This window comes from Daphnia pulex, chromosome 1 (genome assembly GCF_021134715.1).
Source record: "Daphnia pulex isolate KAP4 chromosome 1, ASM2113471v1".
NCBI lineage: Eukaryota > Metazoa > Arthropoda > Branchiopoda > Diplostraca > Daphniidae > Daphnia > Daphnia pulex.
The window spans coordinates 4,591,631-4,613,482 of NC_060017.1; the positions used below are offsets into that span (position 1 = coordinate 4,591,631).

Below are 21,852 nucleotides of genomic sequence, written 5' to 3' on the forward strand. Positions count from 1 at the left end.
CATCAACTCTCCATCATCCACGACCGAGAAGGAAAAAAAGAAAAAAGGTTTTTACCTTTCCTCAATCTCTCAGTATATATCATTGACTTTGCACGTCATGTCGCTCTCTGACTTTCAATCATCCGCACGATGTTCATTTTTTTTCATCCAGGAGAAGAAAAAAAAAAAAAAAATAAAAAAACAAAAAGAGTCCGGAATGTAAACAACTCAAAGTGGCAGCAGCTCCGCATATATGGCCGGGCCACAGTCAATTTCAAAAATGTTTTTTTAATTTTTGTGCGCGGGGCGGAGTACGTAGGGACTTTCCCTCGGCTCCGCAGCTCATCATATACTATATACATGTATACCCCTGAATTATAGTTACGACGTTATAAGGATGGCAGAAGAAATCGAAAGTTAAAATTTTTCGTTTGATGTAATCGAAAAGAATTGCATATATGATACACGTTAGTACACCACCGGCTGTTATGCACGTGAAATTGAACTCGGATGGAAAACGGTTACGGCCCCCGCTTGTGATGTTGGACGCATTTCATAATAATTGTCACGGGACGTTAGACACACGTCGTTGCGACAGTTGGACGAGTCTTTCCAGGCAGAAATATCTATGATCAAAATGTTGTGAAATTGTGTGCCGTGCGTATTTATTGATATATATACAAGTGACAGTCACCCACGGTCTCGTGACTGGTCCCGCTTTGGTCGTGATACGGTTGACTCCCTTTAATTTCGTTTTCTTTATTTAAAAAAAAAACGTCAATGACAATCGTCCCCCTCTTTTTGTTTTGTCCAGTTCTCTCTCTCTCGGCTCGTGAGTAGGACAAAACACGCCCGTTTTATTCCGCCACTGGATCGATGGCCCGTCAGATTTCGTGAATAAAAAAAAACCCAAAACCCCCCAAAAAAGTGAACGAAAACTACCGTGACGCAACGCTTACGCGCGCACCTTGACCAACATTCACTTCTTTCTTCTTTTTTAGGTTTGAAAGAAAATGACCATCAACATCTCCCCTCCTCCAGAGGAAGAAGAAGACGAAAAAATAAGACGCCGATGACCTCCGGTTCGTCGGGAGCTGCAAGACCTTATTTCTTTTCTTCATCAAGGAATGAATTAAAAACGATGCAATAAAAAAGGACCTTCCTTCTTCTTCTTCCATCTCTAATAAAAGAGGAGCGATGTAATGCGTGTGTAATTTCACCATGTAAGGGAACTGTGGGAAATAAACGCAGAGTCTCTACTCTGATGTTCTGAAGATTCTACCAGATTTTCTTTACTTCTTTAGGGATTACAAGTGAAGTGCAATCAAGAGTTAGAAGTTCGTGAGGTCCTTGGCGGGTGGTGGAATTGAAGGACCCGATGAACTGAAATTCATCTGATGGCCAGCGGCCGGGCGTCCGGCAACAACGGAAGACTCAAATCCACACGACGATTTCTGGAAGAGAGAAGAGACAACAATAAAATTCTCTGCACGTCCTGGAAGAAGAGCGCCATTAACCTTGCCCCCCATCGGCTAAAAAGTAAATTTTCTTCTTCTTCTTCTTCGCTTTTTTAAAAATAAAAAACTAAATTCAAGAATAAAGATAAACAAAATCACGTGACCAAGGTTGTTTGTCGTTACGGCCCGGTCCCAAAATAAATAGTCCCATGGAAACGATGACAATAAAAGCTAAAAGTCAAAAGCCTAAAATTCTTGGTTGCCATAGGCCCATCCTCTTAAGCCGGATCTCTCTCAAAGTCTTCGAGGCGGATACTGTGCTGGATTTATTCTTGTTGGCTTTGGATGTGGACGTAAAAGAAAAAATAAAGAAACATCCCAACAAATAAGTGACGTCTCCTCTGATGCCCACCGACTGATTTACTGCCGGCGCTGCCTATCTTCTGACGTCAGACACTCCGATGATTAGGTCCCCCCATTGGTTGGCCTATACCACGACCCCCAAGACATTTTCCCATCCTCAGGTATAGATCGACGTAATGTTTTGTTGTAGACGTTAGGAAGATGGTAATCACGGTCACAACCATTTACGTGAATCATTAGACCAAGTCAAAAATCAAATTCTCATTTCCTTTTTGAAAGTCGTCAGTTATGTAACTTTGATTTTATGCGGAATTCTTTCAACGACTTTGCAAAGATCATCGTGGCGAGTCTTTTTCCGGCAATTCCGGTCTTAAAGTAATTATCTGCGGGAGATATTGAATAATCCCTATCCGTTAATTTAATAATTTTGATTTAGGATAGGGGTCGATATTTAATGGTTTTGTATCGATTTCTTAAAGCTAGCATGAAGACAAGTCAAAAGTGTCGTCTGCTTTCAAATTTGTTTAAAATGCTGGTTTCGAAAACGAAGAAGTTTAATCAGATTACAAAGAAAACGGGAACGATCACGTTTTGGGACACGTACATGTTGCTGCACAAAAACAGCAGAACAAATAAAATTACATAAATGTGGTCGTCGTGTCAACTCTGGTCGCATCTCTTTATGGAATCGCTCAATATCCACTCCATGCTGTCTTTCAGGTAAATAAAACAAAGAATACAAATAGAATGAATATGGTAGCTTATAAATAGAAAAAAAACCTGTTCCAAAACTGTGAAATGTTGTTAGTTAGCATTGATCATGTAAGCCACCTGTTTATGCATGGCAGTTTGTTTGCACTGTGTTACAATCTTTCTCCTTTGTGCAGATTTGAGACCTGAACCAGTCATCATAACAAGAAGATATGCAAGTGCTGGTATCGTGCTGTCATCAGCAATAATCTCTGTGTATTCGCTTGGGTAAGGTTAATTTCGTTATCACTTTTATTCCTGTGACCTGCCAGATATATTAATTATGCATAACCTTCATCAATGCAGTGCATTACATTGAAATCTTGAATTCTCCTGTATTCACAATTAGGGTTTACCCTCTGTCTCATTTTCAACTTTTCACTTGTTATTTTGGCTAATATTTTTTCGTAACATATATTTTATTTTTGTTTAGATAAACAGCATCCCGTTTGATTGAAGAAACCACCAATGCCGATCGCGTTATCTATCTTTTCTTCCCCTTTCTTTAAATGTTCACACCCATGTGAATGTGAGTGTATTTACAAAGACGCCCTGGTCGCTGGTGTATTCAACTCTTCAGTGGATGGAGCACTCGTGGATGCCTGGCTGTGGATTTCCCAGGCTTAAAGGTAGGAAACACTCATCTCTATTCTTTCTTTTTGAGTGTTTGGTGGCGTTAATTATAAATCGTTAGATAGTTACGGAATCAGATTATTCCCGAGCTATACCGTTGACAGGAACTGTTTGTTCTATTGCCGTTTTTGTTGACTCAGTTCTAAGGGCTCATTCAGTAACTCATTTGTATAACGACTGCAGATCAGGCTTGTTTTATACCTCACTACTTTTTCTGTGGATCAACAATCAAATTCTAAAATATTTTTAACTTGAAACACTTCCAAGTGCAAAGTCTAGAAAATGTTATGACCAAGAGGGACCTGCCACCCCACCGGCACCTCCTCGTTGTGTACACGTTTTGTGAAGGAAAGACGTTTGTTTAAAGAAGTAATAATCACTGGGATTATTCATAGAAAGAGAAAAAAAGAGACGAATGATTGGCATTATCAATCGGCAGCCAAGCGAATCGACCCCGCGCGGCTCTTGGTGAAATTGACAGTCTAATAATAAAAGGGATGGGTGGATATGCAGAGCCGGTTCTTAATCACTTTCGTTCACCTTTCTATGCGCGTTATTTCACTGGCACGACCCGAAATCAAAGTTCAATGGAAAAGCTCAAACCAAAAGGCCTGTTTTACAGTTCACCGGTACCAGTATAATGCGCACACAATAACGCGCTGTTATGTCTGTGTGTGTGTGTGTATTTTACTTTTATATTACAGCTATTAAACAAGTTCCACCTTTTGCCGGCGTGCGTCTGTTTTCTAGTGCAGCCGCTAATATACAATGTCTTTTGGCATAAACACACGTCTGTTTGTTATGACCGTCTAATGGCGCAAGGTTCTCGGTAAATACGCAAGGCCGCGCGAGGCTGATTATTTTGACTATTCAGGTCGCACGCTATCTACATACGTCGTTAGATGCAATGCCCTTTAGTATGTACATAAAGAAACGAAGAAAAAAAAAGTAGTACCGACTGTGATACATTCGGCGTGTTGTTGTTGATTTCGCACATCTCTCTCTTTTCTCCCGTTCGTTCGGGGATTTTTCTTTTGTTGTATCATCATCGTCCCACCACCTCCGCAAAAAAAAAAGCTTCCCATCAATTTGAGCGCGAATAACATCTTTGATGAGAGGAGGAATAAAAACCTCCTCCCGCGTGAATCACGAAAGACCCGCGCCAGCAGCATCGGGTTGGCCAATGCGTTTTTCGCACGGGCTCATCGCCGCCGTTTAAAAAAAAAAAAAAAAAACCCCAAAAAAGAAGAATAAAATAATCCAACGTGAGTGCAACCTTCGACATTGGCCCGTCATTTTTTGGCCCGTCCATCGCAATAACTCCGGCGCCGCCGTATACACCTTTCACTTTATTTCTTCTTCTTCTTCTTCTTCTTCTTTTCATAACAGCGAAGCGAACTCTCCGTCTCTCGAATTTTTGCCTACACGTTTTCATTTCGCCTCCCGGCTCGAATATAAATATTTCGTGGTTCTAATATTTGAGAGCACATAACAACGCGCTTGTTTTTGTTTCTAAAAAAAAAAAAACTCTCCTTTTATTTGTAGTTTCATCGTTTTTAATTTTTAATTTTTTGGGCGCACAGAGTTTGTTTGTGTTGTGCTGTCCACACGCTGTACTTTTGACGATATTCAAATGTATTCACAAATTTTTTGTTTGGCTACAGAAAAAAAACAAATGTGTCGAAACTCCTTTTTTTGGGATCTTTCGTTTTGGTTTCTTAAATTCCTGGAATCGAGAACACCGCATGTTTTTGTTGTGTTTTTCCTTGTCGCGTGAGTTGCATAACGCACCGGCGTGATTTCTCCACCAGGCGTTGTGTACGTACCCAAATGAGTTTTGAATTTTTTATTTTGCGGGAGGTTTTCGGGAGAGATGAGAAAAAGAATTTGGCAGAATGAGCGGACGTCATGCGGCGCATCGTCAATTTCTGTAATGTCATTTTCGGGCCAAAGCAGAAATAGACGAAATTTAATCAACGCAAACACACACACAAACGCCTTTGGTTGATTTCATTATCTATGCGACACCGTTCGCTCGCCGTCGTCGTCATTTTAAAAATAAAAATCTCTTCACCAATAACAAAAATGTTCAATTCATTTTTCAAAGGAAACCGGTAATGAAAGTCAGTTTTGACGTCGACGTCATTCTCAAATGCTTTTAATGATGACCGCCTCTTTTGTTTCACTCGAATTTTTGATTCGCGTCGCGCTGCATGATGATGGCCCGTCGCCCGGCTCCCATCTTTTTTTTTTTTGGTTGTTGTTCTCCACGCAAGACGGACGATGGGAAACTGCGCTGACAGGAGAAGCGGGTCACGCGATTTCGCCTATGTACCAGGCCCCCACGTATATATATATAAGCTGAGAATAAGTCTGATGGCATTTTTTGTTTTTGGGGGGTGATTGAAGGGACTTTCGGTCGCGGCCATTAACATTCTAGCGGTCGGGCTGTTGGCTGCGGCGCCACACAGCCACTCGTTTGGTGACTAACGTGAGAGCGACGAGAGAAGAGAGAAAGAATCTCAACTCCTGGCCCTTCTTATTTTTATAGACATTTTCGCGATTGGATCGAATGACGTCCGTTTCGCAACGACCGACCCTGGCCCCGTAGTCTTGAATTATTCCCCTGCGCATTATTCCAGCTCACGATTTCCTTTTTTCTCTTTCTCCTTCTATACTATCTTGTGTGTCCCGCGTTCGAAAGGAAAAGTGACTGCGTCTATATGGATGACCAATGGAGCTGAGTAGAAGAAGAGAAAAGCGGCTGCTGGGATGACTCGTTTCACGTGGTATAAATATATACAACTCGACGGGTCGTCTCCCTTTTAACTGGATGGATGGCATGGCTATCAGAGTGTGCCATCTTTCGGCTCCGTCGGGGCGACCGGTCCCGTTTGTTTATTTTTTTTTATTTTGCCATCGCTCCGCCAAAATGGTCACGCTCTGATGGGACCGAGTAGTAGACTATACCGTGATCGTTCGTGCCGGTGTGATACACCACTGGAATGGCGAGCCAAACATATCATCCAGCTCGTAGAAAAAGTGGGTCGAATCGTAGAAAATAAACCAGAAAAGAAAAACACAACAAGCGAAAAAAGTGGAAACACTTTTACCGAGCGCTTTTGCGCAATTCGATAAATCTAAAAATCGACCCGACGAAGGCGGTGACCCGAGACGCAGTTCTCGGCCCCGGACGTTTGCCAAAAAAAAAAAAAAAAAAATGCAGCACAAAATCTTTGAGCTCCATCTCCTCCAGCACATGCGGCGCCCCGTTTGTTGTTTGGGTGTGTGCCGAAATGGCCGTTGCGTCGTGAAAAGAACTTTTGCTCAATGCTAATCAGTGAAGAAAGAAAAAAGGGGGCGTGGATGGCCACACTTTCTTTTTCTTTTTTGGCCAAAGTTTTTAAATTTTAACTTTTTTGCCAAAAAATTTGGTTGAGAAAAAAAATCCCCGGATGATAATTTCGTAACAACTTTTTTTTTTGGTTTTTGTCTTATGACGCGGTGGGAAAAATTCCCGCTGGATATGTTCACTTTTGACTGGGCGCCCCGGTCACACGAAACCGATTTAGCCTTCACCTCTAATCACACTAAATTATAACATGTGCAGTAAAAGAAACTTTTTGTTGCTCGTTGTTGGTCAATTGATTTCATTTTTCTCGGACAACACATTTTTATTTTCCGCTTCACTTGGTGAAACGGCGATTGAAATCGATGGCCGTGAGCCTCTCTAACTGAACATGTACCCGGTTGTACCCCGTAACCGTATCGGTTCTTATATAGTCGTTATTATTTATTATAAGAAAAGAAAAAAAGAGAAAAGATCGACATCAGAAAGTGTACACTACGTATATGATTTACGCATAGCCCAGCGCTATTGATCCGTGTCGCGGATGCAGCCACCAAATACAGTGAGGGGCGGACATATACTAATCCTGTCAATTTTCTAAACTTACTTAACTCGTTTAGAGTTCGTTTTTTTGGGACATTTGTGGCGCGATGTGGCACGCGTGATGCCCGTGAGCGCAGTGTCGCAACTCGAATTTATCCTGCCGGCCATCACGTCACGCAGCAGAGCGGCTAGGTGACACAAAGTTTGTCTGTACAACGAGACAGGCCAACACCTTAAGGAGCCGATGTGTAGTACGACAAGTTGCACGAGAAAAAACACCTGTAATTAAATTGGCAGGACAAAACAGAGAGAGAGAGAGATGTTGATTGCGTAATGGCTGGCTATCGCTCACACCGTCTCGGAGGAGTAGATAAATTATTTCGCCCGGGCTGACTTAAATAAGAAACAAAACAACAACAACATAGGATGCACACGCGCTTCTTTTTTTGGGGTTGTTTCGTTCGTGTGGCGATGGATGATGACGAGCGCCGCCTTTTGCGTGTGGACGGGCGTGCGGATGGATGGATGGATGGGTCTGCATTTTCATACGTCCTTGGCTCCTCGACTCTTTTCTCTTTGGTTCAAAAGAAACGAAAGAACACGCGGGCCAGCCCAGCGTGTACATGTGTGTGTGTGTGTGATGACCGGTCGTTCGTCTATATACTATCCAACACACGTTGTTGTTATTGTTGTTGTTGTTGTCGTGGCTGCTCGATCCCCGTTGGCTCGATCCGCTTTTCCCTTTTAGTTCGAACGACCTCGCCATCAACTCGTTTTTTGTTTTCTCGCTGATTTCCATGACGTCAAAGAGAAAAGAGATCCGTGATGAAGTAAAAACGGAACGCGCTCGCCAGAGAGTTCCAGCAGAACAAAAAAGGGGGCGGACATTCGGTTGAGGGAAATTCGTGCCAAAATCCCAGCAGCAGCAGCAGCTACCGAATGTTGTTTCGTTCTACAACAGGTCTACTTGTTATCTTTTTCCGTGATGTGTCCTCATACCTTTCCGTTCTCCTTTTTGTTCGCCCCTTTTGCGACGACGACGACATTTTTCTCTCTTTCTCTCTTTGACAATCAAAATTATTTAGGTTATTTAGCTCGTTTGTGCCTAGTAGAGATCAAACGGTCGTCCATCATTCGATGGGAAAACGGGAGCCAGTTTTGTTGTTTTCGGGTCACCGCTGATGGAAGGGAATTAATTCAAAGAACAAAAAGGAGAAAGACATTTTTGTTTTGTTTTTTTTTGGCGGACGGGAAGGTCGCGACGCTCCGCCAACCGTGGAGAGAGAGAGAGAGAAACACGTTGGCATTTCATCCCACTCGATCTCTCCTCCGCTCTCTGCGTTGCTGTGTGTTTTGTTTTTGGTCGCGTCATTTTTTGGGGTCTCTCTCCCGATTATTTTTGCACAGTCACTCTTGTCAACAACCAGGAGAGAAACACACAAATGCCTCCCGGTGATTCCCAATCGCCTTTGCGACCGCCAAAAATTCGGGAATAAACCAACACACCTTGAACGCCGAGGACATTTTCACGTTTAAAGGAGATGTGAACCTAAAAGGCCCGGTGCTAAAAAAAGGACAGCCCACACTAACAGCATCCACGATTTTTCAATATTTGTTCGTCGTCTTAAGAAGCTCTTTTCGCATCGCTAGACTAGCCCTCTCACCTTGTAGATTTTATTGTCAAGATGATCCTTTAATATCTATTGTCATTCTACATTTCTTTTTGAAATTTTATTTGCCAAACTATATCCATATTCCTTTATGTATGCGATGAGAAGCTCAGCGTGTTGAAAGGGGCTTCAATGTCGTGTTTGGGAGCTTGGTTTTTTCTTATTATTATTTGGCCGGCCTTCAGACGAGCGGACAGAGACGGATCGGAAAGAATGCGTACGTATCATCCGCAGCCTTGAGACTTGCGATGGTGATGATCACGCCGTTGTGCGTTAGGGACCGATTAAGGGGAATAACGCGGGAGGACGTCGCCGATTAGAAACGCGCCGGGCTTACAGACGAGAGCTAAAGAGAGAGAGAGAGAAATGGGAAAATCCGCAATCGTCTCTATTGGTGGCCGCCAAAACGGGAAAAAGAGTGAATCCGCTGGTTGCGTGACGTCATTGACCATATACAAATCAGTATGGTTGGAAATGTGGTTGGCTTTTATTGGCATCCACCCCGAATTTTTCAAAAAATCAACCAGACGTTCCATTGTTGTTTATTATTGCGTCGATCTTGGGGGGAATAAAAATAATAAACTAATGAACCTATTTTTAACTCGTTTTTGAAGGTATTTTAATATCCGGTGTGTAGATACGGCGGCACATAAAAAGGCTATTCGGTTGATTTTGTCTATTTTTTTCAAAAATGGGAGAGAGAGAGAGAAAGGTCATTTGCATTCGTCCTTCATAAATCTCCATAATCGTGCTCGCAACATTTCATTTGATAGTCGGGAAAAAAAGAACGAAGGAAGTTGATCATAATTTAGACGAAAAGGAATGATTCAATTTTTCGCTGTCTTGCTGATTTCCTTTTCTCTAATTTGTCAAGTAAAAATTCCGTTCTCTCCTCGTTCGGTTCAGGGTCGCCGCTTTTACGTAATATCCATCCGCCCAAATTCGGACAACATTTGTGTGTGTGACGGAGAAGAAGAGTGCAATCATGTTGTCGTGTTAGCTGGTATTCATTGTGTCGCGCGGTGATGGTGCTGGCGCAATCAGATGGATAACCATCTATTGGCCTCAATTCTCTTATGGTGGCCGAGGTCGTTTTTTTTTCTTCTTCTTTTGCCAGCGACAGAGTCGTCATTGTCCTGTGCTCTTTCCATCCTGTGAAAACGGGAGCCCTTTTATCCATAAACCACACAGATTTTCCCCCTCTTTCACGCTCGTTTGGGTGTCTGGCTGTTACTTAATGGGCGCTGGGTATAAGACTTGATTAAGACAAATCAATAAATGTCGTGGAAAATCTCTCCTTATTCTCGGAAACTCTTAGTTTCCAGCCTTTTGCCCAGCTGTGATGAAACAAACCATGCAGCGATCCTCCGAGGAACGATCGACCGGCTGGCATTCGTCCTCTCCGGCCCTGATTAAAAGTCAATGGATCGAGCTGAGAGGATCAGCGCTGCTAGTTAATAAAGAATGAAGGCGCATTAGGAATTCCAGCTCTATACTACACACATCACTCTTGTGATTTCCAAGAGGCTTAACACACAGTCGAAAGTATTAAAGTATTAACCAGACGGGAATATCGTGGCAACTGGCAAACATCAACTTCTCTATTCATTAGCTGATGTAAGGCGTGTTTATAGAAGCCCTACACAGTGAAACTTTTTTCTGCTGTTTGTTCATCACTTGACCTGAACTTCTGAAAAAAGGTTTTCATTTATTATGCAGTTGGTGGGCCGTTTATATTCCTTGTTCTATGCGACTCCACCCCTCGTATTCGACCGTTCTATATATATTGAGTCCACTATATACTTTTCATGAAGTTTGCTGTCCGCTGTCGCTGTCACATTGTACAGAAGACTACACTCTATGTTTACTGTATGTATATAGTACTATGTGTGTCCTTTTGTATCCGAAAGCTCCACGCAGGTGCGTTGACGGCCACCTTTTCATTTTGGTTTCCTTCTTGGACGACGGGCTTATAGAGAGACTGCTGCCTTCCCTGACCGACTTGATGGGCAATTCCATTTCCAGTTGGACATTTAGGAGACGACGAGAGACCCTGAGTTCAGAAAGAACGTCCTTCTGCACAATAGAATCAAGTGGCGGCCGTCCTCCTTTTCTGTCCCTTTCGATTGAATTCCTTTTGTTATATTTTTCGAATACCGTCACACTCGCGGTAGCTGCAAGCTCAAGAAAAGAAGAACAAGAAGGAGTGTATTTTAGTGTCTAGAGCATTCCGCCCGTACCCGAGATATTGCGCTCTGATTCCCAGTTCTCCGAATGTTATTCGCTTTTTCCAGCCGAGCGATTCTTTCCGAAAGGAATACGGTCCGAGTATGGACGTGATGGACTTTTTCAAGTCAGCTTTATACTACTATACACAGCGCTACATAGTGTACATCCCCGAGCTGGACTGCGGGTGGCCGTCATTTTTTGAAAGTGTCTTTATAATAAAAAAACTGTGGATAAAAGACATGTTCCCTGGACTATCGTTCAAGTGGCTACACGAAATTGTGGGTGCATTGTCTGCAATTGGCCTTGGAATGGCCGCTGTCGACATCCGCCCACACGATCAAATCCAATCCAACTGGTATATCTAATTGTCCTATTCTTTAGTCAACCCGCGTGCACACAGGTACATGTATCTACGGGCTGCAAAAAAATCAAACAATCAAGTCACGTTGAATTTTTCAACTTCATTTTTTCGAATTTTCAAATGCGAAAACATCCAATCTAGAATAGAATCACGTTCCCAAGCAGATTTTCCGCTTTACACCACGCACCAGTTGTATAATCAGTTAATAGTCGCCGTTCGCTAAAAAAAGAAAAGAGAGAGAGAGAGAGTATAATAGCCTATAGGGCAGCAACAGCAATGGGGAAAAAAAGACTAATCTTTTCTTTTGATCTCTCATATTCTCCCTTGATTCAATGTACTGGCGCCCACAATGACGTTGATTTGTTTTTCTGGTTTTCTTTTTATTGAATCTGACTCTTTTTATTTTTATTTTTTTTCCTGACTTTTTTTGGGCAGGGTCAGCAATCACAGTAGCGCCGTCACGCCAGATACCCGATAGGCATCTACACAGTTCTTTTGGGGGGTTTCGACATCGCCTTTTCCCTTTTTTTTCTCGTGTTGTAGAGCAACAAGAAAAACACTATCCTATATACTGTCAGGTTATAGCTCTGCGGACATCGGGGTCCCGAGGTCTTTGTGGTGCCTTAACAATCTCTGATCGACACACAGCTGCTAGAGTCTGGTGATACTGTGCTCCATAAACGAGAGAGTTGCTGGCCATTTGGCCAGTGGGGCCTTCACAGGTTGGTTGAAAGAAAGAAAGAAAAAAAAAGTCCTTGAACTCGGCACGCAGTCCGTTCCTCGTTTCACGCGCCCTTGCCGTTAGTGGACCAGTGCGAGGTTCGTACGTGAGCAAATGTGAATAATCCAGCGCTCGAATCGCCTGACCCGTATATGAGCAGAGGATGAATTATAGACCGTGATTTGTCAGTTTGCCGCTGCTGGTTTCATAGTATTCCGTGGATGGGACTGTCCTATCTAAATGTATTATTCTTTTTCGCTCAAGGTTGATGGACTTTGGCAGATGAGACGCTGAAATATGCTCCATAAACGGGCAGCCAGATGCTGGATGACGTTGCTATCGAAAAAGCTTTGTGCAGAAAATAATTTATAAAAGGAGCTAACCAATTTCGTTCACCCAGATGCAGATCAGAATACGAATGAGTTGACACATTCCCCCAATGGAGAATATTATGCGGGCGCAAATGACGGCGACGGCCTTCACTCGTATAGATTTCCGAGGCCAGCAGGGGGGACGGACACCTTGTTGCATCAAATCCATAAATTTAGGCGCCCATGCTGCCCTGCGTGCGCTATTGCACATTCAACACAATGCTATAGCCTACTGCTTTATAGCTACCGGGACGAAAAGATAAATCAGTTGCGTCAGCATTAGCGCTTTTATGTGTTGTTACTTTCAAAACGCTCTTGGGCCCTTCTCTCTGAAGGGTTCAGTTCTATATTACATGGCGCCTGTGGTGGTTTAATTAGTATATACTCCGCGTCTAATCTCTAATATAGTATATAAAAAAGCCTTTCATTTTTACTCTGTGTTTTTTTTTTTTTTTTTTTTCGAGATAGACGCCAAAATGACAATTTCAAGTAGACATGGGCTGACGCCACGATAGATGGCCTCCGGGATTTGATCCTATTTAAAACATTATAAAAACAAAAACTTCAATTTTCTTTCCGACAGTTTATGGCGTTCAGAAAAACACAGCTCCCCCCCTCCGATCTCTCTCTCTATATATATAATCGTGTCTTTGATGAATGCGAGATTATTTCAGAATGTTTTTCGCCGTGATTATGTAAAAAGCCTTGCGTGTGCTTATGCGAAGCCGAGTCGCCAGCTCGGCAGCTTTCTCTAGACTCTTGCGCGCATAGGTATAACAGGCTGGCATTTGTATTGCGAAGGCGATCGGTTTTTTTGTATTTGACCCAAACGATCGAAAAGCTCCACCGAGAGCCTATACGTTCCATATCCAGACATGGTCAATTGTGTTTGCCAATTTGGAGTCGCGTGAAAAGAATCGATAATCAACCGAGAAACAGCGGAATTTTCGTGCATATCAATTGAGCGAAATCAATACGTTTCAGGATAAGTTGACGACAGTCTGGAATCCAATCCCCTTGGTCGAACGACCTTAACACCATTTCTGCCGGTTTGCAGCTCGTGAATTGTGGGAATAAAAATAAAAACTATTATTTTTTTGTTTTTTAAATGTGGGTGGGTGAGCAGGTGGGTCATTTCGATGGCTGTCGAGTGTCGCCCCCTTCGTGAAAACAACAATCCGGCATCGCTGGAATTGACTTACCACTCCCACATCATTCTCCGCAACAGCCCCACCATCAATATTTGTGGCATTGAGACCGTTCTTAATCCACCAGCGTGTGGTTTTAGTTGAGTTGAAATCACAAGTGCTACATTATTTATTTAGTTCTACCTAATCCAAGTATTATGGCTAAGAAGCCATTCTCGATTGATGATGCCTTCGATGAAAATCTCGACGACGTCGTCGTACGCGTCTACGGCAGCACAACTGTCGACAAATCAGCCTTCAGTTCGCGAAATAATAGCGGTGTGAAACCTATTCCCAGTGAAGGTAGTAATGCACGTCAGCAAAGATTGGACTGTGTAAACAACAGTTTCGATGGGACACTAACATGCTAATTTGAGAAATGTTTGCTTAATAGACAGCTGATTAAACATCTCATGTTTTGATGATTGTCAATTCTGCCTTAAATACTTGTTTGGAATTCACACTGAATATTTACTCTTTGTTGTTTTATTCATATTGGCTTACAGGTGTCGAAAACCAAGTTACGAATATCACCACAGTTTCTCATGGCTCCCATCCACACCACACACCTGTATTATTGAGCATCCGAACAGGAATTATGCAGGATGATGTGGGTTTACCGATTATTTATTTGTTTTACGATTTATCAGCCATGTTGAAATAATTACTGCTTTTCCCCCATATAGACTGCATCCAAAGACAGTGATTCTCTCATCCATGAAAGCTACCAATACTCACCATCATATTTCGATCCTGACAGAATTTGGTGGAAACACCCTCGTGTTAAAGAGAATTGGAAAGTTGTAGCAACTGCTTTTGCTCTTGTCATTATTGGTTTGGGTATGATTTTAAAGTACCTTCTATCAAAGTTGTACTTACTCACAGTAAACATTTTTTTCCCCTTAGGTTTATTGGTCACAGGGATAACTGTGTTGATAATTCCATCTGGAGGAGTTCAAGGCTTAGTCTTCCTTATCATAGGAGTTATATGTTTTATTCCAGGAGCCTATGTAAGTCATTGGTTTGGTTCATTAGTTTATAGGGTTATTCACAAAAATCTAACAAGAAAACAAAACTCATTTGTTTTTTTTTCTTCACTCTACAGCATATTGTCTACATTTATCTTGCCGTGAAAGGGAGGAAAGGATACAACTTCTATCATTTACCTCTCTTTAATTAAGCCCGGTTATGAAATATCCCAGACGCTGCCCAGCGTGCCATATTGGGGTGTTACGTATTTTGCTCGACACTCATCATCGGCAGAGTTAGCTTTTTGTAACCGTGTACAGTGATTCATCGCTTCCTCTTTCATAACTCTCTAAGTTTTTTTGCTCAACATTTGGTTGTACATATTGAACCTCAGCTCGGTTTTCGTTTATTTGCATTTTTTTTTTGCTCTCCGAAAACTTGGACCACTTCACTCTTGCGTTGATTTTGACTCACTAGGACATTTTCACTCTCAGATGAATCTCGTTTTTATATTTGGACGTTGTGTTTCTGCTTGAGCAGATTGTACAGAGTATGCAAATACAACGAAAGCAATTCTGTCGGGTGTATGTTCTTAATAGTAATTGTACAAGTGATGTTAAAAAGATTTACTCTAGCTTATCTCAATTCTCGTTTAATAGATATTAGAAATATTTTCAAATTAAAAAAAAAAGGAAAGAAATAGGTAGGACATTGGAAAGGTTTGCGAAATTTGGGATCCTCCGCAATGTGCGCACGTCAGTTTTTTCTCCACTTATCACGCATTCCCAAATTGAGAATAGTTTGGCCTGTAATTAGAAAATACCTGAAAGTTTAATAACTGAAATTAATAACTGGATTTATGAAAACCTGCCTGTGGGAAGCCATCTCGAGAAGGCATTTATCAGGATGATCGTTCCAGTCTACAGCGGAAAGTTTAACGTTACGGCTCTTCTCTACCTGCTTCAATTCCCATTTCTTATGTTCCAGCTGAGACTCTCTAAAAAAATTGGATTATGTTTAAAAAGAAACCCCAAAATAAGATTGATTCTCACGTACCTCTGTTGGCTAGTACCACAACCCCACACCTGAATGGCTTCTAAAGCGTACGGAATTTTTCGGTAGTTAAGCCGTGAAAATTCCTTATCGATTTCAAGGCAAGGATGGCGATGATCGGTCCCCACTTGAATACCAAAAGGATATCCACGAACCGAAGTGTTGTAGTACATTATGCTTTCACCGCCTTAATTAGAAAAGGTTTAGTTTTCGAACGATAACTTTAAAATTTCTTCGGAAAACTTACGATCAAGCACCTTATACTCGGGGGTCAATTGGACGATGATCTATGATTACAAGATAATTGTTAGCGAAATGTTGTAAATGATATTACATTATAGCACAAATACGGTATTAGGTGTTCCCCAAAACTGAATCGATTCCTTCCACGCGAGGTCAACGGCCAAACAAAAAATGCGATTGCCCTCAGCATACAGGAAAGAGACGGTAGGCCCGCGGTAGCCCATTACGTGGTGCTCAAACCGGTTTAATGACAATCCGTCGTTATCACTGTTGTACAACGTCGCCCAATTCGAAGGGCTATGTGAAGCTATCTAAATAATTGTATTGCAATGTGATGTAAGAATTATTTATCTTTGAATCATAAGCATGAATCATTCATACTGCTTACCATTCGGGAAATGAACGTGTGTGGATCCATCAAAACAATCCCATTGATGGATGGGGAGCTAGGAAGTGTAGGAGTCGGACGAGTATAGACCACCGGAAGGGTGCATCCTAGCAGCCAGATTTGCATTGGGTGAAGCCGTGTTTCTGAAATCACCTGTTCAATATCAGCTGCAAACAAATCAAGTCAATTAAATCATCTTCACTTTTCCCTTATTAACGAGAACTTACCTTGAGATTGATTTGTCTGCCGTTGAAGGGAAAAATCGGCTCCCACAGCAGAGACCGGACTGCCAGAAAAAATCGAGAAACTTTCTCGACGAGTCGTAGCCAACACAGGTGTTTCGATATCTGAAAACATAAAACTTATATGCGGATGCGTTACACAAAAGCAACCACAAGATTCTTACTAGTGGCGAGATCTGTATCATGCTCGACTTCTACTTTAGCTTCTCGATTTTGCTGTAAAACACGGAAGCCTACGGTCAAACGATGGACAAGGTGACGATGCATCCACGTCACAACCCGAGGGCAATTTTCCTGCACCCAATGGACGACGTATTTTGAGCTTAAAGTACTCTTGCCGTGAAACTAAAAATAACAATGGCAGTTGGTTCATTAATCTGTAATTTTAGTGGGCGGAAATAACAGTTTTTACATACCATGGCGGTGATAACCATTTGTATCACTTCATCACTGTGGTCCGTACAAGTCGTACTACCCAATGAAAGGTGGTAACAAGATTGAAAAAACTTATTAACATCATCATGGTTCAACAGATCATCATCACTAGCAAAAATCTATTCATTCACGAGAAAAATAAATTAAGTTCTATATTAAAACACTTCATAGGGCTATGCAAGTAGTCATACCTGAACATAAAAAGTGAGCATTGGTTCTTCTCCAATGAGTTGAACTATCTTTTGTGAACCAGTGACAAACTGTTCTTTAGAAAGTGTTTGTTTAGTGGTTGATTTCTTAGCGCTCTTTCCCAACTTCGAGAACTCTCTGAAGAGTGCTTGACCTAAAAAGACACAGCCGTGGCACACATATTTCTAAAGGGGGGAAATGCACGAAAATCATTTGTTTTGGTATGATTGAATTCAATGAATTTCCATACAGAAAAAGTGGAAAGGGATATCCCATCCTTTGTCTCTTGAAGCTGAGATCGAATCATGAGCTCCTTTAATAAAAAACAAGAGCCTGTTATAACAAAGAAGTAAAAAAACAAAGGAAAGAAACAAAAACAGTTTTCACCACTAACCTTGGCAAGCTTTGTAATTCCATCTGGTTTAGAACTGGAAGACAGTGCTGATTCAGAAAAGGATGAATCTATGCTTGCTTGCTTCTCAACAGGCACTTTTTCACTCAGGTTTGAAGAGTTGTTGCTTGCTTGATGAGCATGATCACCTGCATCTTCTTTGTTGTTTCGCTTACCAGAAGGTGACAAAATGGGTGTTTTAGCTTTCAGGAAATCTCGCAGCGTCCCTAAATGACTTTTATCGTCCCCATCCGATTCGTCATGACTGTGTTTGTTTCCCATTGTTTTGCTTGGAAATGAAGCTGACAGTGACAGATAGTCTGTCGAAGGGGGCGAGCAGGCGAGCTAGACAAAAATTGATGAGTGACAAGATGTTTGCTTCATAGGATGAAACAAAGCAGTACGAAACAAATAATACAGATGTGTCGTCAAAATAACGATTGGGAAATTGGGGAAATTTCCAAGGAAATATCACGTCAAGCGAAATTCAGGGCTAAAAGGCAAAACACATTCTGGTCACGTGATGTTGCGTTGCCGGATTTCCCAAACCTCAAATGTGTGAAGAAGACAAGTTCAGTGTGCTCTGTGGCTCTGTGCTGTCCTGTCAGTGCACTCTAGTCAGTGATTCGGTCGACTGGTCAACGTCAAGACGGCCAATCTCTATTATGTTCTGTAAATACGATCTGAGTTCATGATATTGCGATCAATATGAATTAAAAACCATTTCAAATTGCTCAAAGGCAAATGCGACCTTTTCGGACAGTTATCTACGTGCACGAATACCCGGCAGTCCAATGTTCTTTGTAATATTATCATTCGTATTTAGTTGAAGTAGCATACAATGTAAGTACTATAAGTAGGCATAGCCATGCTCAGGCATAACCCCTCTATATACGTACCTACATACATTGGTGATGATGAAGAAGGGCAAATAACAGAACTAATGCATTTATACCCGCTAATTTAGACATGGCAATGCTCAACTACTTCTCAATCAGTTTCGTGTTGTGTTTTCAAAAGTGCGCTTTTGTGGATGATCAATAAAAGTGCAAACTGAGGTTTCTCATGAGCCAAAAGATTTCTTACAGAAGTGAAGCTTGCTTTACTTTTGTTCGTTCGTTCGTTTGCATTTCATGCAAACGAATTCGCAATGATAAAAACTACTGCACAGACTTTGTCCGATCAATTGCTATGCCCCTATTGGTCCGCAGTCTCGGATTCGCTGACAAGGGAATCATAATTTTTATTTCAATGGCAAACGTTTTGTTGTACTAATTTGTGTTTATATCCAAAAATCGAGATTTTCCCTGAAAGTTCAGGAAAATTCACGGTCTAAGTCCAAACTTATGCTAGAAAGATTTCGAATAGACCTCAAATTTCACGAGGATTAAAAAAATTTCATTTCAGCTCAGTAGTTGGTTGTGGAGCTATCGCCTACTTCCGGTGTAGTTCCGGTACACAAAATATTTAGATTTTTGAAAGATGGCAGTCGATATTGTAATTTTCGGATAGCGAAAAAATTTAAAGTTAGTTTCCTTTTTGCTGTTTTTACCTGTTTTTGATTATATAAAATATATTTTTTAAATCTAAATGAATTTTTTGTATCAGACTGAATGAGATTCATGGGTTGCTGACAGAAGAACTCCACTGATAATAGAACCCCAATATTTTAAAGAATTTTTTAAAATTTCTTTGTATGCGACAGTAGAACTCCAACGACAGTAGATGAGTAGAACTCCAAAAGAAATAAGAACTCACTTTTTAAGTATTATTAAAACTACCCGACAATAGAACTCCAGTGCCCGGCAGTAGAACTCCACTAAACGACAATAGAACTCCAACTATTTTTTAATTATTTTCATGGCCGACAGTAGAACTCCATTGAATTTTAAATATTTTAAATGTCCGTCAATAGAATTCCAACGATTTTAAAATTACATTCCTCTGTAAATCATAGCTGGCGGTTTATTTTAGAAAGAGTTATTAAATATAAAAACAGAAGCAGCTGTAGCCCCACGTGAAGGTCGGGGAGCTACTCTACTTAGTTAACATCAATGACAAACGTGAAAAAAACGTGAATAAATGGTTAAATTACTTAATCGACCGCTAGATGTCCTGAATACTTAATCGACCGCTAGATGTCCTGAACTGGCAATGCCTATCATGTTGCTGCGGTAACGCCTAATGTGATTGCCGCGTTATTGAGTTAATTCTTAATTGGATTTATATTATTCTGGAGAAATAAAATCACATATTCCCATGTAAGTTAACCTGCAGATTAAAAAACCACCATAGTTTATATTGAAAGTTTCTATTTGAAATTTCAGATGACTGTAGACTGAAACTGTACAGTACCTGATGTTGTTGCTTGCTAAAGTTGTTATAAAGCAAGCATGGCTGGTATGCTACGTGAAAACCACAAGAAAATTGTCTATCTTCATAACCATATGCTGAATGTTCCTTTTAATCACATCTTCCGTTGCATAATTGCATCTTTGTAGCCCGACAGTTGTGGAATCATATGCACAGTGCAGGTTAGAGTGATAACTTTTCGACTTACTACAACAGTGGCACATTGATCACAAATTTGACTCACATTATTGTAATTTATACAGGTTCATTCATGCTGTGAATGATGAATGCTTCTGTATCATGCATGTTAGGGTGTACCTCCTACAGCAGATGGAGGATGTTTGGGAGGTAAAGTAAAGGTGTAATTGAAGTTGTGTTTTGGGGTAGTGCTAATGCTTTCCAATTAAATGCAATTTTGTTTCTCTGTTTCCAGGGAAGATATTGACGACCCTACCTGACCCTACAAAGCCAGAGTGTCATGGTTGTTCTTCACTGCTGACCTGCATAAACAGCCATCAAAAGTAAGCTGTTTTATAATCTATAAGATTTAATTACTCAATTTTACTCTCATTGTTGTCATTTATTGTACAGGTTCATTCATGCCCGTGAATGATAGATGCTTCTGTATCATGCATATTTCGGTGTGTGGAAGTAGTTGTGAAATATTAAGGACCATATACCCTGCACTTTCGCCTTACATCAGGAAGATTTAATTAAGCAGAAACCTTCGTACAGCAGATCGAGATTGAAGGTAAAGTATAAAAAATGTGATTGAATTGCGTTTAGTTATTGCTAATGCAGTAATGCTTTGCACTTGCAATTTTGTTTCTCCGTTTTATATTCTATGTTCTATGTTTTCAGAGAAGAAATTGACGATTCCAGCAAGAGTGTCTGATTCATCTTTGTGTCGATGTTTGGCGAGGAAATTGACGACCCAACAAGAGCGATACTGAGAGAGCGTCGTTCTTCAGAAGTGACCTGCATCAACGCCTGTAAAAAGTAAGTTGTTTTTAGACCATATGATTCAGATGTGTTAACAGCTGTTTTAATTATTGTTTATTTCATAAATAGATTCTGGAATCAGACTGAACGAGATTTTGCTTCCGGAAGAAAAACTGCGATAACAGGGGCATACAGACTACCACACGTTCAACGCGGGTCATCTATTTCTGTTGTTGGTAATATGTTTTTGTTAGTTAATCCGTTGGTTGCCACGCCTTTGTTCTCCCCTAGCTCCTTAGCACGGGCCGCGCTGTTCGGTCTCGTGGTTTACATGCCGCGGGGTCGGACAGTCGCACCAGCCCAAGATTCGCCGAAAGGCCCCGTTAGGCAATGCACCATAGGGACTTCCCCCTTGTCGATACGGTGATGGATTCTAGAGGTTGTGCATTCCATCTTCTCCCATCACCGTGTCAGCCCGGACTTGTCAGCAATGGCAAGTCCCACCTTGGTCATGGATCCTTCAGACGTGACGCGTAGAGTAGTAGAAGAACAACCTACGGGTTGTATGGCGTGGCAGCCAACGGGTTAACTAAGTGTATGTGTGTATGTATGTATGTATTTATGTGACTGTAAAATGTGGTGGAATTGTGGGTGGAGGTGGGACAATATAACACAATTCTTTTTATAAGTTTTTTGTTCATTGTCTCTTAATTTATAACAAGTCTTGTTTAGCAATTGTATCAATATATTTCTTACATCTTTGATGTCTTCCATGTATACAAAAATTATCAATCAGCCATTTGTCTATCATTTTAAGATTTAAAAAAATCAACATTCACAAGTTTAGAATTTCTCCCTCTGAAAATGAATTCCATTAACGAAAAATCAAAAATGCAACTCAAGATCAAAATTTAGAGTAAATGTTAAGCAGTAGGTATCTTTCGTAACTTACCCAAAAAGGTAATCGTCCAAGAACCAGAATATGTCCGTATGCAGGACGACTAAGGCAGTAGTCACCTCCAAACCGTGAAAAAG

General features: G+C 41.2%; 2 protein-coding genes and 1 long non-coding RNA gene across 6 annotated transcripts; 2 read left to right on the forward strand and 1 right to left on the reverse strand.

Moving 5' to 3' along the window:
- The first annotated feature begins 985 nt into the window (after positions 1 to 985).
- Positions 986 to 15,160, forward strand: LOC124195526 (transmembrane protein 134-like). 2 transcript variants are annotated; one of them, XM_046589977.1, is made up of 8 exons: positions 986 to 1,202; positions 1,284 to 2,519; positions 2,687 to 2,777; positions 2,983 to 3,178; positions 14,120 to 14,223; positions 14,300 to 14,453; positions 14,520 to 14,623; positions 14,719 to 15,160. In XM_046589977.1, the coding sequence occupies exons 4-8, from the start codon at positions 3,133 to 3,135 to the stop codon at positions 14,791 to 14,793; spliced, it is 483 nt and encodes a 160-aa protein (XP_046445933.1). In that variant the 5' UTR covers positions 986 to 1,202; positions 1,284 to 2,519; positions 2,687 to 2,777; positions 2,983 to 3,132; the 3' UTR covers positions 14,794 to 15,160. The 2 variants fall into 2 exon arrangements, with proteins under 2 accessions (XP_046445933.1, XP_046445923.1); XM_046589967.1 differs by lacking the exons at positions 986 to 1,202; positions 1,284 to 2,519; positions 2,687 to 2,777; positions 2,983 to 3,178 and adding an exon at positions 13,531 to 13,916.
- Positions 15,071 to 18,153, reverse strand: LOC124195479. Of its 2 annotated transcripts, none has more exons than XM_046589909.1 (12): positions 17,527 to 18,153; positions 17,383 to 17,445; positions 17,135 to 17,317; positions 16,925 to 17,062; positions 16,673 to 16,853; positions 16,494 to 16,613; positions 16,267 to 16,433; positions 15,986 to 16,189; positions 15,883 to 15,922; positions 15,639 to 15,822; positions 15,454 to 15,579; positions 15,071 to 15,388 (listed from the first exon to the last, which is right to left on the reverse strand). In XM_046589909.1, the coding sequence occupies exons 1-12, from the start codon at positions 17,803 to 17,805 to the stop codon at positions 15,358 to 15,360; spliced, it is 1,716 nt and encodes a 571-aa protein (XP_046445865.1). In that variant the 5' UTR covers positions 17,806 to 18,153; the 3' UTR covers positions 15,071 to 15,357. The 2 variants fall into 2 exon arrangements, with proteins under 2 accessions (XP_046445865.1, XP_046445869.1); XM_046589913.1 differs by having other exon boundaries at positions 17,383 to 17,465; positions 17,527 to 17,665.
- A 935-nt stretch (positions 18,154 to 19,088) lies between these two features.
- On the forward strand, positions 19,089 to 21,505 carry LOC124195536. Of its 2 annotated transcripts, none has more exons than XR_006875263.1 (7): positions 19,089 to 19,784; positions 19,851 to 20,057; positions 20,139 to 20,223; positions 20,314 to 20,396; positions 20,467 to 20,626; positions 20,737 to 20,874; positions 20,947 to 21,208. It is a non-coding gene; the product is annotated as an uncharacterized LOC124195536 (long non-coding RNA). The 2 variants fall into 2 exon arrangements; XR_006875262.1 differs by having other exon boundaries at positions 19,090 to 19,784; positions 20,309 to 20,396; positions 20,947 to 21,505.
- Positions 21,506 to 21,852: the final 347 nt, after the last annotated feature.